At 40.2% G+C, this 15,786-nt stretch overlaps 1 protein-coding gene across 1 annotated transcript; it reads left to right on the top strand.

Moving 5' to 3' along the window:
* The first annotated feature begins 5,503 nt into the window (after nt 1-5,503).
* LOC137267566 (uncharacterized) lies at nt 5,504-14,881 on the top strand. The gene is made up of 4 exons (XM_067802048.1): nt 5,504-5,582; nt 5,730-5,994; nt 10,285-10,433; nt 14,634-14,881. Exons 1-4 carry the CDS (start codon nt 5,522-5,524, stop codon nt 14,879-14,881), a joined length of 723 nt encoding a protein of 240 aa, XP_067658149.1. The 5' UTR covers nt 5,504-5,521.
* The last annotated feature ends 905 nt before the right edge of the window (nt 14,882-15,786 follow it).

Raw genomic sequence — 15,786 nt, 5'->3', positions numbered from 1 at the left:
TACATCAATCATAAAAATGCAGCAAAGAATTAAAATTAAATTCGAATTTAAAAATAAAAACAAACAAACACAGTATAAAAGCAAATGTAAGTTTCCAACTTACCATGTCACGGCAACCCCTAAACAAACCACCTGCTCCATGTCCTCAGAGGACCATCGGTTCCCAATTGCGCAGATCGATGCTCAGGCTATTGATCACTGGATTGTCTGGTCCAGACTCGAATATTGCTGAGTGCAGCGTAAACCTAAACTTACTCACTTTTAGGGAACCGTTCGTAAGTTATAGCTAGGGGAGTGACGGTATTTATATAAAGGGGGTTTCCATTTTGTTCTGGGCCAGGTGGTAGGTTTTAAGAGGGGTGAACAATTTTGTGCATAAAAAATAACTATTGAAATGTTATGCTTCAAATGATTTTGTACATGACAATGACACGCAGAGGGAGGTGTCACTAGCTTTGTACCTAGAACTTTATTATTATTTTTACTTATTATTTATATAAGTGTTTATTTTACTTTAATTATTTTATTTTGGGCACGATTATCTAGTTATCTTTGTGTACAATATCCATATCACTACAATAAACTAGACCTATGTTTTGTTTTGTGCAATATCCACATGGATACAATTAGCTAGTCCTATATTGTGTTTGTGTACAGTCCGCCATGTGAGAGACGTTCGAAGTACAAAGTGTACGTCAGTGCACAGGTGTTTCTGTATACTATGTTCAGGTATATCGATGAGCGTGTTTATGCTGTGAGATGGGTTAAGGCATACAATAAGTTGTGACATTATTCAGGCATTGAGAGCCACTTCAAGTATAAGTGGAGAGATATATCTGCCGAAAAAAACGCAAGAGTTGTCGCGTCCCACGCCCGGGGATGACACCGGCATTATGTGTGTTGACAAGGGAGACGCTTGACAAGAACGTTTACAACCGAGCGAAAATCGAGTATGGATCAGTAATTGCAAACGGACGTCGTTGGTGTGCTTCGTGACTACTGTATGCATTGACGCTTTCGTTGCACATGACGTCGAACGAGCTTTCCACACTTCTTCGTATTCATCCGAAACAATTACACATGTTCGCTATTTTCAACAAGTTGCACATAGTACTCGTGCTCTATTGATATGCAGTCATGCACTACAACACCTCCTATTCAACAGGTTTTGGGAAGCTACACACACCGGTACGTTTCCTCCAAGTACGGCCATCAGTGAGTGCGTGTATGTGGCCACTGACTTAAGACACAGAAACAACACAACCCTCTGGACAATGGCAGTTATGGTCAGTCTAATGGTGACGATCTTGTGTGTGGCACTGGTCACAAGCTCTGTGGTCCCTGACACCATAGACGTTGCACAGAACAGTGATCGAGGTGAGTCAAACGGTCAGTAAGTAGACGTGATTATTTAGAATGTGGACACTAAATGTAAAGTAGAAAATACGTGAAACGGTAACCTGAATGAAATCACTGCATTATCTATATACAGTGTTCAATTTGTATGTAAACAAAGACAGTGTGAAAAGACAATACGTATGTTTACCAAGGCTGGTGGAAAACTCCCAAGTAATATATTTTGCATCAATATGTTCTCTGATACAAATAATTATCTTTCATCGTTTATTATAATTTACAGATAAACGCTCGCCAACTGCATCCTGTGGATTACTACCGTGGTATTGTGCATACTTACAAACATTGCAACAATTTGGCTTTTGGAGAGAGTTTTATGAGAAAAACTGCCATTCGACATGTATTGCCCTCGGTTAATGGCTACAACCAGTTCACCATCGTGGAAGACATGCGACTTCATTGGTAACATGGACACAGAGATTATTTACTGCTTGTGCTACGTGTGTCTCTCTGCAGTAAAATGTAATATAAACGATGTTTGCAACCATGAGGTGCACTCACGACTTGAATCTTTAATGAGGTTATTTAAAACGGCGATGACGGTCGATGGGGTAACCTAGTGGTTAAAGCGTTTGTTCGTCACGCTGAAGGCACGGTTTCGATTCCCCACAAAGGTATAAAGTGTGAAACTGATTTCTGGTGTCCCCGTGTTTTTGATGGAATATTGATAAAAGTGGTGTAAAACGAAACTCACTCCCACACGGCTGCTTCAAAATCTGTACTTGTATTGCACACTGAAGATCTGCGTTGGTACAGTTTAATGTCTGTACTGAAGTCTGGAGATGTGAAAGCTTTTGTTTAAACATGCTCATGAGTTTTCAATCGATACTGCTTTCATTCGCGCTTTCTGATGGGAAGGCACTTGTAGCATTTATTTACAGTTCACATAATCTTTAGAAAATGTACAGTTGGCTCACTTGTTCAGTGTTTACACAATTGTGACTGTAAAGATAACGATTGTTCTGTGTTTGTAAACTTGCTTCTGAATCTACGTTATCTTGGAATCGCTTTTTAAGGCATGCTTAAAAACTGAGCCAAGGTATTCCGGATTTCCTGTGTTCGATTCCCTATGTGCTAACCAAGATCCAAGTGGTTTGTATTTGAATCAACTTTCCGGATTGCACAGCGGAATCGATTTTGCAGCTATATGTTTAGGTATTCACATTTCTACATAAAAATGTTGTAAACGTGATAGTAATACAAAGTTTTATATTCATTATAACAGTGAGTGTTCTGTTTGATTGGCGACCCGTGAAGGTCCCGGGGTAGAATAGGCCTTCAGCAACCCATGCTTGCCATAAAAGGCGACTATGCTTGTCGTAAGAGGCGACTAACGGGATCGATTGGTCAGGCTCGCTGACTTGGTTGACACATGTCATCGGTTCCCAATTGCGCAGATCGATGCTCATGATGTTGATCACTGGATTGTCTGGTCCAGACTCGATTATTTACAGACCGCCGCCATATAGCTGGAATATTGCTGAGTGCGGCGTAAAACTAAACTCACTCACTCACTCCCACTGTTTGATTGGCATTTTAGAAGTTGGTGGATAATAGAAACGTAATACCTTAGGGATAACAGCTTCTATTTTCTATGATGCGACGTTTCGCAGTAGCTTCTTATACTGTTATCAAGCAAGAGTGATAACGGTACGGGAAGCTACACCGAAACGTCGCATCATAGAAATTAAGAAGTTGTTATCCATTACGTATTACACTTTTCTAAAAGTAAGTGTGATGTAAAGTGAGGCAATGTTTTACTGACACCTTAACCCATACAGTTTGTTTGTTCTGGCGTATGCGTGTGTGTGCGTGCTTACGTGGGTGCTTACGTGTGTTTGTGTGATTCGATGTTTGTGCCTATTCTTCGTTATGGCTCTGTAACCTGGGGAACTTTTCACTCTGAAATAATAGAGGCAGTGCAAAGTAATTTTTGTAAACAGCACTTAGGGTAAAACAACCTACATCAAAAGGTATGGTTCTTGAGGCAATGTTTTACTGACACCTTAACCCATACAGTTTGTTTGTTTTGGCGTGTGTGCGTGCTTACGTGGGTGCTTACGTATGTTTGTGTGATTCGATGTTTGTGCCTATTCTTCGTTATGGCTCTGTAACCTGGGGAACTTTTCACTCTGAAATAATAGAGGCAGTGCAAAGTATTTTTTGTAAACAGCACTTAGGGTAAAACAACCTACATCAAAAGGTATGGTTCTTGAAGAATGTGGCAGGCTCCCATTACAGCACTTGTATTGCCAAGAGTGATTAAATATTGGTGCAGACTCATACATATGCTACAAAATAGACTCACACGTCAGTGTTATTTATGTCAAGATCACTAAATATCTTAGGCTATAATAACTGGTCAACAAAAGTAAGACACACCCTGTTTCAATACGGATTTGTTTACGCTTGGTTAAGCCAAGAAATTTAAAATGTGGCTCCGAATAATTTGTCTACCTTTTCAAGCTATATAGCTAAGGCTAGGTGATAACTTAAAACAATCTTGGTTCTCATCTGTTAATGAATCTCCTAAATGTATATTTTACAAACAGTATTTTCAATCAAATTAGTGTCAAAAGGGGCGGAGTATTCAGTGATGTCCATGATTTCATTGAATTACCAAACAGGTCTCATCAGTTATTCTGAATGATACTCAAACTAGCTGCTATATATCTAGAGAGGATATTCAGACAACAGAAAAGTTTGCTTTCCCTCAACATTGCAAAGAACAATATGATCTCAGATTCAGCATACTCTGATTAAAGGCTTGGTGATCTCACTGCTAGTGAGAAGCTTCACAGTGAGGGTGTTCAGAATGCCCAGTTTGGGACAAGAAATTCGAAACTGATGAATCCTACAAAGCTGACGGCTTGTCTGATTAGCATTCTAGAGTTTGAGAACATGAAGAATGGGTGATTGAGTCAGTGAGTTTAGCAGTATACCAGCTATGTGGCGACGGTCTGTAAGTAGTCGAGTCTGGTCCAGACATTCCAGTGATCAACTGCAAAACCATCGATCTGCACATTTGGGAACCGAAGGCATGTGTCAACCAAGTCAGCGACCCTGACCACCCAATCCCGTTAGTCGCATCTTACGACAAGCATATTCGCATTTATGGCACACACGGGTTGCTGAACCCGTTTATTTACAGACCGCCGCCTTATAGCTGGAACATTGGTGAGTGCGGCGTAAAACTAAACTCACTCACTCACTTTCTTCGTACGGCTGTGTTTTCTGATCAGTCATGTTACTGCATTGCAATTGTTGATGAGCATGTCTATTGACGACGACGTGGAAGACGCCCCAATGTATGTATTAGATAGCAAGATCAATGTTTCATGGCTTGGGAGCACAGGGAAAGTAATGATACTCTTGTACTGATCAATCAACACAATCTTTTCATTATCGGTACATTATCATGACATTACTTTATCAATATTTATAGATGTCATTTGAGACGCAGCTCATTACTACCACAGGTTGCTTCCCGTCCCTCCTTGTGTGACAGAGCACACATTTAAAGAAAATTATATCAATACATTAATACAACATAGACTGGATTAGTTTTATTTGACTTTGATCTCTTCTGTGAAATATTACCCGGATTTCTGTAAAGAATATTGAGCGATTTGCATATGTTTCAGTCTCTGGCATTGTCTACAAATGTCTACCCGTTTCCACCCCTCCATCGGCAGAGAACCTATGTTTGCGGAGTTGCCTACAATAAAGGACGAATGACAGATGGTTGTTTGTATAGGACGTAATTGTCACATAAGTTGAAACGTTGGTTACTGGTCTAACAGACTGACCGCGCTTTCTAAATATTTACTTGACGGTCTTCGAATACGACAAGTGTAATAGAAGGATTTGTTATCACATGATTGTATGTAACGGTAGTTCTCAATAAATTGGAACAGAATTGCCACAATCAAGACAAACATTGCATTATGGATTCATGTTATAGCACCTATGGGAGAAATGTGACAAAAAAGTGTTTGATTCAAGCACATATTGATCTGTAAATTCTCATCGTTTCGAGGAACGTATTGTGCAGAAGGCTGCAGACTCCTGTGAAGCAGAACAAGAACAAAGTCGTCTTCAAACAATGACTTCCAGGTTCATCCAGTTTCTACTCTTGGTCGGCTTGTCGCTCCATAGCATCAAAGGTGATCATATCAAACTGTGTTTTATATATTTGCGGATATGTTACAGATTGGTCAGAATATTTGTAGTCTGTATGAATGCCTGTTATAAATTTTGAAAGGTAATGTTCGTGTTTGGAAACGCGACAATTAAATCTTGTCTGTATTTAGCTTCTCTACACATAACGTCACCTGGAGACTGGAAGTTCATCAACACCTCCCAGTATGGCGTCGACATCAGGTCGTGTACGACTCTCCCACTGCAAATCAAGGCCTATGACCACCCACATGTGTGGTTAGGGGACGGAACACCCACCAACTCCTATGAGATTGGTACCTGGAAGAGGGCAGAGACCGGGTTAAGACAGTGCAGTGAATGTTACAGTACTGAGATATTCTTCCCAAATCCTCGAGGCATAAACCGCGATGAATTCAGGTAAGATCACCGAATGTCCAAAAGGCCCATATTACCAACGCTGAAACGATTATCCATTTTTTCAAAGATTTAGAGTGTTTGATTTTATAATGTGTTACAGTATGGATTTTTGCAAATGTTTAGACCAAAATATGTTTACATACCGCCATCATATTAAACATAGTTTTCATACAATGCTTAGGATAAATTGTGTCTACTTCTAAGGATTTAGTAGAAATGAAGATTAAATTTCAACACCAGGCATATCCAGATTCCATTTTGACCCAGAAGCCCAAATACCGCTGAGGATCTACACAAATAAATCACTAAAAATCAGCTAAGACAACAAATGTTAGAAAAAGGTACGCAAGTTATGTCCGTCGCCACTCACACACTTCGGACATACATAAATTATTTCGTGCCTGACCTTTACTGTTAATCAAAGGTAGATAGCTTGAAGAAAAATGTTCGTTTTTCAGTATCGTGCATTTGCCAGCGTGTTTGTTTGTCCAACTAAAAACACTACATATCTGTGCGTTTACAGAAATATGTTGTCCCGTAAAACCTCCGTCCCTATAATTGATCCAGATTACAAAAAGAAAGTAATATTTACGGGAGTTTTTACAAACCATGAGACAAATGGTGAACAAGACAAGTACAAACATTTAGCTCACAACGTCAACTTAAATGTAAACATAAATGCAGATACTCCCCCGTATCTAAAAAAATATGACATCTGTGATACTCTTTTACAATGTGTGCATACTGAATTAAATATCACATTGCATTTCCCTTTTTATAATCAAATAATACCCCAATCATGGAGAGTGTACCAAAGATCTGAAAACTATCGATCATTTCTTCTTTTTTTTTTAGAGCGAGTTAAATAGTGATTAATACACAAGCGAATGTATCATATTTTTTCACGAAACGAGTGTCAGAAAAATCCATATTTCACGAGTGAGAGCGAAAGTAATGCCATATTTCGTCTTTTGGGTTTTTCGTTTTTTCGTTTTCATTTTCCGTAAGAAAGTCGTGTATTTAAATGTCAGAAACGTCCCGAATTCTTTCGACTTTAGACTGATGAAAGAAGGAATCAATTGTTTCAGTGCTTGTGTGAGTAGATGTTACAATGTCAGGTACCTTTCTTATTCTGCATCTTAGAACTTCGTTAACATTATTTTCGGTTTGATCAACGAACGAGTTAAAGGAATAACGCGATCCTCTAGCTGGCCATCTATCTGAACGAGACTGTTGACAGGGAAGGGAGAAGGCATCATAATGTCGTTCATGTGTGAATAAGACAACTTGTCAAAATCTGAATTATTGTTTCCTTATGAAGTTTGTATTTTCCATAAAATCACATATTAATAAACCTGTTGTGTGAAAATTCGTTCTTTTATAGCATTTTGTGGTTTACAGCATTTAACTGGTTCGTCCTTGTAATAGCAAGTCATACTAGAACTAAATACGGTTGGAGATGCCCAAATTAGAAAAACAAAATTTAATCCTTATAACATGTTCAGTTTATTGATTAAACAAATAACTATTGTCCAGGTCTTTGGCTCCAAATGTGTAAATTGACGTAACCTTTGCTAGAAAGAAAATAAATCGAATCAAAACTTTGAATAGCACCTCTACTTAAGACAAAAAGCTGTTTTTAACAAATGGACGTTATATATTGTACCCATGTGGGGAATCGAACCCCGGATCTTCGGCTACCCCCCGCCTGTTTTCAGGTAAACCATGATCGGCTGCACCTGAAACACTGACGACGGAGTATGGAGTCCCTGGACTGTTGCGTGACGCAAAGTGAGAGATGGCTATTGTGGAGGTCTTCGTTTCTGTATTGTGGATATTTTGCTTTTTTTCCACTGCCAGTTTTTACCCAAGGCAATGCCTACTTACTGCTTAATTTTTAATCCCCCATCTTCTCACATGGGGTTTCCACGTACATGCAAACCCTTGTGCAAACAGAAACGCAGTTACCATGGAGACATTCGTCAGCATATGTTTCACCCGTTGCAAGATTGAGATACTAACGCTTGCTTCTGCATGCTATGTGATCCTTAAATTGGATAGCCATTTTCGATCGGAAGAAACTGATCGAACACAAATGTTAAAATCCCGTGATTAGAGTTAATATTGACAAGCCAGTGCATGCTTTCTTTGGAAGTGATTGTAAACAACTCCTTTTGTTTGTTGTAAAATGTTTTACCGATGAAGGCTATTAAGGTATTAATGTAGGTAGTGGAGTTTCAGAAGCATTAATGTATTGATATAGGCAATGGAGTTTCCGGTGTAGGTAGTGGAGTTTCCGGTGTAGGTAGTGAAGTTTCAGGTTTTGGTAGTGAGGTTTCCGATGTAGGTAGTGGAGTTTCAGATGTAAGTAGTGGAGTTTCATGGGCATTAATGTATTGATCTAGTAGTAGTGGAGGTTGAGGGGCATTAGTGTATTGACGTAGGTAGTGGAGGTTCAGGGGCATTAATGTATTGATGTAGTAGTGGAGTTTCAGGTGTAGGTAGTGGAGTTTCAAGTGTAGATGGTGGTGTTTCAGGTGTAGGTAGTGGAGTTTCAAGTGTAGGTAGTGGAGGTTCAGGAGCATTAATGTATTAGTGTAGATAGTGGAGTTTCAGGAGCATTAATGTATTGATGTAGGTAGTGGTGTTTCAGGTGTAGGCAGTAGAGTTTCAGGTGTATTCAGTGGATTTTTATGGACATTAATGTATTGATGTAGGTAGTGGTGTTTCAGGTGTAGGTAGTAGAGTTTCAGGTGCAGGTAGTGAAGTTTCAGCTGTAAGTAGTGGAGTTTCAGGTGCAGGTAGTGAAGTTTCAGCTGTAAGTAGTGGTGTTTCAGGTGTAGGTAGAAGAGTTTCAGGTGTAGGCAGTGGAGTTTCAGGAGCATTAATGTATTGGTGTAGTAGAGGAGTTTCAGGGTTATTAATGTATTGATGTTATGTAGTGGAGTTTCAGGGGCATTAGTGTATTTATGTAGTAGTGGAGTTTCAGGGGTATTAGTGTAATGATGTAGGTGGTGGAGTTGCAAGTGTAGGTAGTGGAGTTTCAGATGCATTAATGTATTGATGTAGGTGGTGGAGTTTCAGGGGCATTAGTGTATTTATGTAGTAGTGGAGTTTCAGGGGTATTAATGTATTGATGTAGGTGGTGGAGTTTCAGGGGCATTAGTGTATTTATGTAGTAGTGGAGTTTCAGGGGTATTAATGTATTGATGTAGGTGGTGGAGTTTCAGGGGCATTAGTGTATTTATGTAGTAGTGGAGTTTCAGATGCATTAATGTATTGATGTAGGTGGTGGAGTTTCAGGAGCATTAAAGTGGCGACGAAATGTCCCGTCTTCACGATGTCATTAATCTTATGTAGCAATGCTACAAACGACATTCTTCCTGACACTGGTGATCATGTTGAAACGATAAAGGTGAAACTGGAAACTGGGGTTTCCACGTACATGCAAACCCTTGTGCAAACAGAAACGCAGTTACCATGGAGACATTCGTCAGCATATGTTTCACCCGTTGCAAGATTGAGATACTAACGCTTGCTTCTGCATGCTATGTGATCCTTAAATTGGATAGCCATTTTCGATCGGAAGAAACTGATCGAACACAAATGTTAAAATCCCGTGATTAGAGTTAATATTGACAAGCCAGTGCATGCTTTCTTTGGAAGTGATTGTAAACAACTCGTTTACAATTAAAGTGGCGACGAAATGTCCCGTCTTCACGATGTCATTAATCTTATGTAGCAATGCTACAAACGACATTCTTCCTGACACTGATGATCATGTTGAAACGATAAAGGTGGAACTGGAAACGGTCTGTAAGAGAATACAGTGTGAAACCAGCAAAGATTTGTTAATTAGGATTAGTAGAAACCAGGACAAATAAATTACACTGACAATATAGTGAGTGAGTTCGTGAGTGAGTTCGTGAGTTTAGGTTTACGCCACACTCAGCAATATTCCGGCTATATGGTGGCGGTCTGTAAATAATCGAGTCTGGATCCACTCTAAGAGTCCGCAAATAATCGCCTACCTACACCGAGTCTAACTCACTAAGCTATGGCGACGTCCATTGTTGCATATCAAGTGACGTTTACACATTCGTTATATTCTTCACGTTGGAAATACCATTTTTATTTAACTCTTTCAAGATTTAGTACCAAACTCGGAACGGAAGGTCGTTTAGTATCCACTGCATATACGAAAGAATATCTCCCATACTGTGTCTGGATAAATGTGAAACTTGTCCAACGTGAAGAATGTAACGAATGCCGTGCTACAAATGTTTTCAGGTGGTTCTGGTTCCAGTGGGGTGAAGGTCGTCTGAAGTTCGGTGAAGGTCGCATTGTTGGCTCGCAGCTGGTGTTTGATGAACCAATCAACAGACCCATTGAGGTGTTCAGTGTGTCATCTTATTTATACACGGTGGAGTACATTCTGGGTAGGTTCTTCCTCAGCGCCTTCTTCCCTGAGCAGGTAAATGATACATTGTCAGGTTCACCACACACATAATATAAATGTTTAGACTTTTAGTGTAAAAGTAAGTGCTCCTTTCATTCAACAATTCTTAACTAGATTTTGCAAAACCATGCATATTGTTTACGGTTTACACATGAACGGATGTATTGTAAAACATATTCGTCACGTTGAAAAGATTGTTGTCATGAGTTTAATAAATGATGAAACTCAGTGAAATTTAGCAAATTCTTTACACAGCTTTGCACCAAAACGCAGCTGTTCACATTTACGAGATGTGTACATTATTTCCCCCAGTTACACGCATGATCCTCTTACAGTTCATCTGCATAAGATTTGCAATTGATTCTTTCAAGTTAGTGGAAAAGTCCATTTCGATATAACCATCTGCATATACGTAGCATATAGTGAGCGCTTTAAGTAGATCTAAACTTTTGATGGTTAGTTATAGTGTGCGATAGGCCAACTCTGTTGGAATGAAGAAGAAAAAGAAGGATTTAAGGAATTATTTGTATAAATGCCACGCAACCCATAGTACAAGGCGGTACAATAGAGATTACGGTAACCATTTTCATACAACAACGCTAACAGGAGCAGAATACACATGTTCGAGGACAAAATGCTTTATAATGTTAAAGTCTGATGATGCACACATGCTAGGGAGTGAATAATAATATCCTTGGACCGTTTTTTGGAATATAACGTGAGTGAGTGAGTTTAGTTTTACGCCGCATTTAGCAATATTCCAGCAACGGCGGGGGACACCAGAAAACGGCCTCCATTCATTGTACCCATGTGGAGAATCGAACCCGGGTCTTCGGGGTGACGAGCGAACGTTTTAACCACTAGGCTACCCCACCGCCCCCTTGGAATGTAACGCTGACGCATATCCCCACAGCGTTTACAAATATAAACAATGTGAATTTTGTCCGCTCCTTAGACCCGTGAAGGTCCTGGGTAGAGTAGGCCTTCAGCAACCCATGCTTGCAATAAAAGATGACTTCGTTTGTCATCTAACGGGATCGGGTGGTCAGGCTTGCTGACTTGGTTGACACATGTCATCGGTTCCCAGCTACGCATAACTATGCTCATGCTGTTGATCACTGCATTGTCTGGTCCAGATGCGATTATTTACGGACCGCCTCTATATAGCTGAAATATTGCTGAGTGCGGCGTAAAACTAAACTCACTCACTCATTCACTCTTGAAGTCCTCTACATAACTGTTTAACCGTGCTGACACTGCAATGTAGTCTGGTGTGCTAGAACAGGTATATGTATATACTCCCCTCATCTGGTAATCTGTCATTTAATAGGTACCATCCAAGGGTTTTGCATAAGTCTAATAATTCCTTTCCATAATTATTGACAACAAGATCTATATATTTACGATCTGGGTATAGTGGTCGGGCATCAAGTTCCCCGTAGGTATCTTCGTCCAAAGATAGAAAATCAACCGTATCATCGACAATATAGTCTAGGTCAGTGCCAGTTCTGCTCTTAACATCGCCACATGTAATGAAGTGACTATCTGGAAATTCGGTCTTCATTGCCACAATGTTACTTTCCAATCGTTGAACCCCATCGTTACAGTAAGTTTTTTTTCCGGTGTTATATAGACACAACTCAGAATAAGATTTTTGCCTGAGTGGACACAAGAAACACGGTATCCACCCACCTCTAGCGTACACGATGGAAAAAAGCTGAAATACTGTCACGCATAAATATTGCGATACCACCGCTGAACCGGTCGACGTCGTTTACCTCATAGCGTACTGCTTGAAATGCTGTATGATAGGCGATTAAGTTACTAAAGCCATCATAACATTTGGCCCCACGTTTCGGTCAAACATATGATATTACATTTAGACATAAAGTTACAAAACCTAGGTGAGGTAGTTTGCTATATAGGCCGTTCACATTCCAACACAATAGGCTTACTGGTTGCATGACCTATCCAATGCCGTGCGGGTATATCTCCGGCGAATCTGATTAGGTCCTCAGAACTGTCACTAAAAAGTCACCTTTTTTGCAGAGTATTGTTTTTGGAGATGAGCTCTCAGATATTTTGAATGTTGTGTTGCCTTTCAGCTGTGACTTATCCTTGTTGAGGACACCGAGTTTGTCGTCTCTGGAGATGACATCACGATAGGCGGGTTTCTCCCCTGTTCACACTTTGTGCCCAATCTGTGGACAGTGTCAAAAGGACTATCATCTGCATTTGTAGAAATGAATAAACGTTGTTGTTTTTTTGGATTCACTAGACTCTTCATACCGTCCTTCCATATCCATTCCAAATAAAATCACATTATTTTAGGTGGAGTAGTTCTCACCTTTATCTAGTTTTGCCTCGAAAGCGGTGACACTGTTTGTCATCGCTACGCTGAATCAAATGTACACATTGTACAGTCCGTGCAACTTATCTCGCACGTGCACATACTCGAAATTTCTTGACAATAATTACAATTGTCCGTGGTGGGTAAATTAGAGAAAATATGCCCGAGATAAAGAGTGTGTATCGGTAGACTGTGACTCATCATCATATTGACAGTTAACGTGACAACTGCGTACAGCATGTAGGCGAGATCCATATCTTGAGTCCATGTTGTCTCCGCCATGTACCTGCTGACATGTTCTATTTGTCTTGGACCCCTGGGCTTCATTAAAAAAACAGTACGATTCCCATTCTTCATTAAACGTATTGTGCCGGAGAAGAAGGAACTACAAAGGCTTGACGAGAAAAGAAAAATGTATTTTTCTCTCCCGCGATGTCGTTGCCGTATCTACCTATTCAGGGAAGGTAACCATGCTGCAAGCCTAAGAATAATTACTTTGTCCGAAATTTAAATAAAAACACGGGTTTCATCATTTATCTTCTAATATGACAAAAATTCCATTTCAACGAATTTCAACGAAGACATTATGTTCATTTTTACAGTTATTTTAACGGACAAACCGCCAAACTAGTAGACATCTCTAAATGGTTTCAGTCCCCATGGCACAATGTGTGTCAAACCGTATTTGTGTAACACCAAGCACTCACGTCCTTATTTCTGGCGAAATTCAATCTTTACACGCCATAACCTTCTAGAGTATTTAAACTGCATCATTTATTTTCCCGCCTCGGGGCAAAGGTAGGAAGCAGTTCAAAAATAATGACTGATCAATGGCTTCAACTTCAGCAATTCATCAAACAGATCGGTGCTATGTTTACATGGTGCATTGTCTCATAGAATGCAATGAGAAGTGCAGGATTGTGATGGCGACATAGAACAACAAGGAGATAAAGTTTTTTCCTGCTTTGAGTATTTAGATACAGCATAGAAACAGCAGGCAATGATTGAACTGAAGTATGAATTGGTTTGTTGATGACGAAATAACATGTGAAAGTTAACTGCCAGTCCTCTGTGTCCTACGGCGGAGACCAATACACGTGACAGATAGACAATTCACGTAGTATTACCATTATATTATATTACCATTGTATTATGCATGTTTGTATGTCTTCTCAAACGCGGTTATATCTGTGGATCTAGTTCATCCCAATGGCATCTTTCAACTGCCCGGCTAGTGTACAACACAACCTGCCTGTAAACTCTGGGTTTTTCCATCTCTACATTTTAACCATTCTGCGTTGACTGAACCAAGCCACAGTTGTGCTAAGGCATCTGCCTAGGACGACACCACTCGTTTTGAAATTGTTTCGTTTTTTAATGAACAGATTCGTGTTTCCACCATTGTAACAACCAAATACCAACTTCGCCATGGGTGTCATGCGAATCCAGCCCTTGGTGTCATGCGAATCCAGCCCCTGGTGTCATGCGAATCCAGCCCTTGGTGCTGATATGTTCGCACCACTGGCACTTGACTTACACCAGATCTCATGACTAATTTATGTCTGCGTCTCTTGAGGTACAACGACATGAGCAAGACAACTGCTGTGAGCTGACATGGTCCATTTTAGGGTAGAAAAGTATTGCTCTTAACTCAAGTGACTTTTGATCCAGAGCGTTTAGATATTGTTGCACGTTTCAGTGAAGATATTGGAAACTGAACATATTGGGAAATCAGTCCGACAAAGTGCTTGAGGGGGATAAGCATCGCCCACGGTAAAATTCTTACAGTTCTTGGCTATCATAACTCTAAAAATACATTTGTGTTTGCAGGTGAGGGGTATGAGTCGCTGTATGGAGTTGCTAGTCGGAGTGGAAGGTACTCAGATGGGCTGTTGTACGAGACCAAGGCGTGGAGTGGCTTACACTGTGGCACACAGTGTCAGGCACACGGAAACTGCCACATGTATAGCTACAACAAACAACAGGCTATCTGCGCCCTCTACAACAGAGACATGGCATCTTTCAGCATGACGTCTGAAAATGGATGGGTTTCATATCAGCTTCGTTATTGTGACTGACACATTTGATCTGATTGGTTGACAAATTATTAGTGAAGGATGTTTCCACTGAACCATGGACAAAGGGGTACAACTTTGCATTCCTGCATATCTAACAGCAGAAAAAGATCTCAGTAACCCTGGCCATTGGTCCAAAGTGCTGTGCATTAGTACCGTTCTGTTACCTGGTACAAGTATGTAACTTGAAAAAAGACCAAGCAGCATGGCGTATGTGAAACAAAGACAGTCATTCATTTGTAACATGGGAACGTTATACAGTCAATATGTTATACACCCTCCTCGTGTTTGGATAACTCTCTGTGACTTATGTCACACTCGTCGCATTTGTTTCAAAGGAAACCGGCGTCATTTTTATGCGAAGCTGCTTTTGAACTCAGGGGCTTGTGAAATCCCACATTTAATCCAGTTAATTTAGGTCTGGACTCCTAACGGGCATTGGAATAAGTGTCAGTGCTTTGTTGTGATTGACAGATATCTCGAGAACGGTGTGGTCTGGTGTCGTCATCAGTTACTTCACGTTTTGGAGCATGAGGATGATTATCCAAAGAACTGGCTCCAGCCTTTCCTGGACCTACTGTTCACTCGTCGTTTTCCTATATTCATTCCCTCATATTGTCACACGTCAAGGTTATAGTCAAGAAACAGACACCACCATGACGTAACCTCCTCCAAAGACAACAATCACAGTTGTTTTAGCTGCTTATTCTCAAGAGTTCGTCCCTTACATGAAGACCGGAATCGGCTTCTCCGGCCATCTACGAGCATCTGAAAATCCTCTTCCTACCGTGTTATCAGAAATATTATAGAACATCGTAACCCATGCAGATTAAATACCGACATGTGGCACGTTCACAAACTGCACTTTTGAAATTCTTTCTCTCTTTCTTTTCTTCTCTTTCAACCAA

The sequence above is a fragment of the Haliotis asinina genome, chromosome 16, assembly GCF_037392515.1.
Source record: "Haliotis asinina isolate JCU_RB_2024 chromosome 16, JCU_Hal_asi_v2, whole genome shotgun sequence".
NCBI lineage: Eukaryota > Metazoa > Mollusca > Gastropoda > Lepetellida > Haliotidae > Haliotis > Haliotis asinina.
This window is presented reverse-complemented; position numbering and strand designations above follow the sequence as displayed.

What these genes read in the sequence shown, in the direction of transcription:
- LOC137267566 (XM_067802048.1), top strand. Translation starts at nt 5,522, where the DNA reads ATGACTTCCAGGTTCATCCAGTTTCTACTCTTGGTCGGCTTGTCGCTC. An exon ending in ATAAACCGCGATGAATTCAG is followed by an intron (nt 5,995 to 10,284) that starts GTAAGATCACCG and finishes AAATGTTTTCAG; the next exon opens with GTGGTTCTGGTTCCAGTGGG. An exon ending in CACGGTGGAGTACATTCTGG is followed by an intron (nt 10,434 to 14,633) that starts GTAGGTTCTTCC and finishes TTGTGTTTGCAG; the next exon opens with GTGAGGGGTATGAGTCGCTG.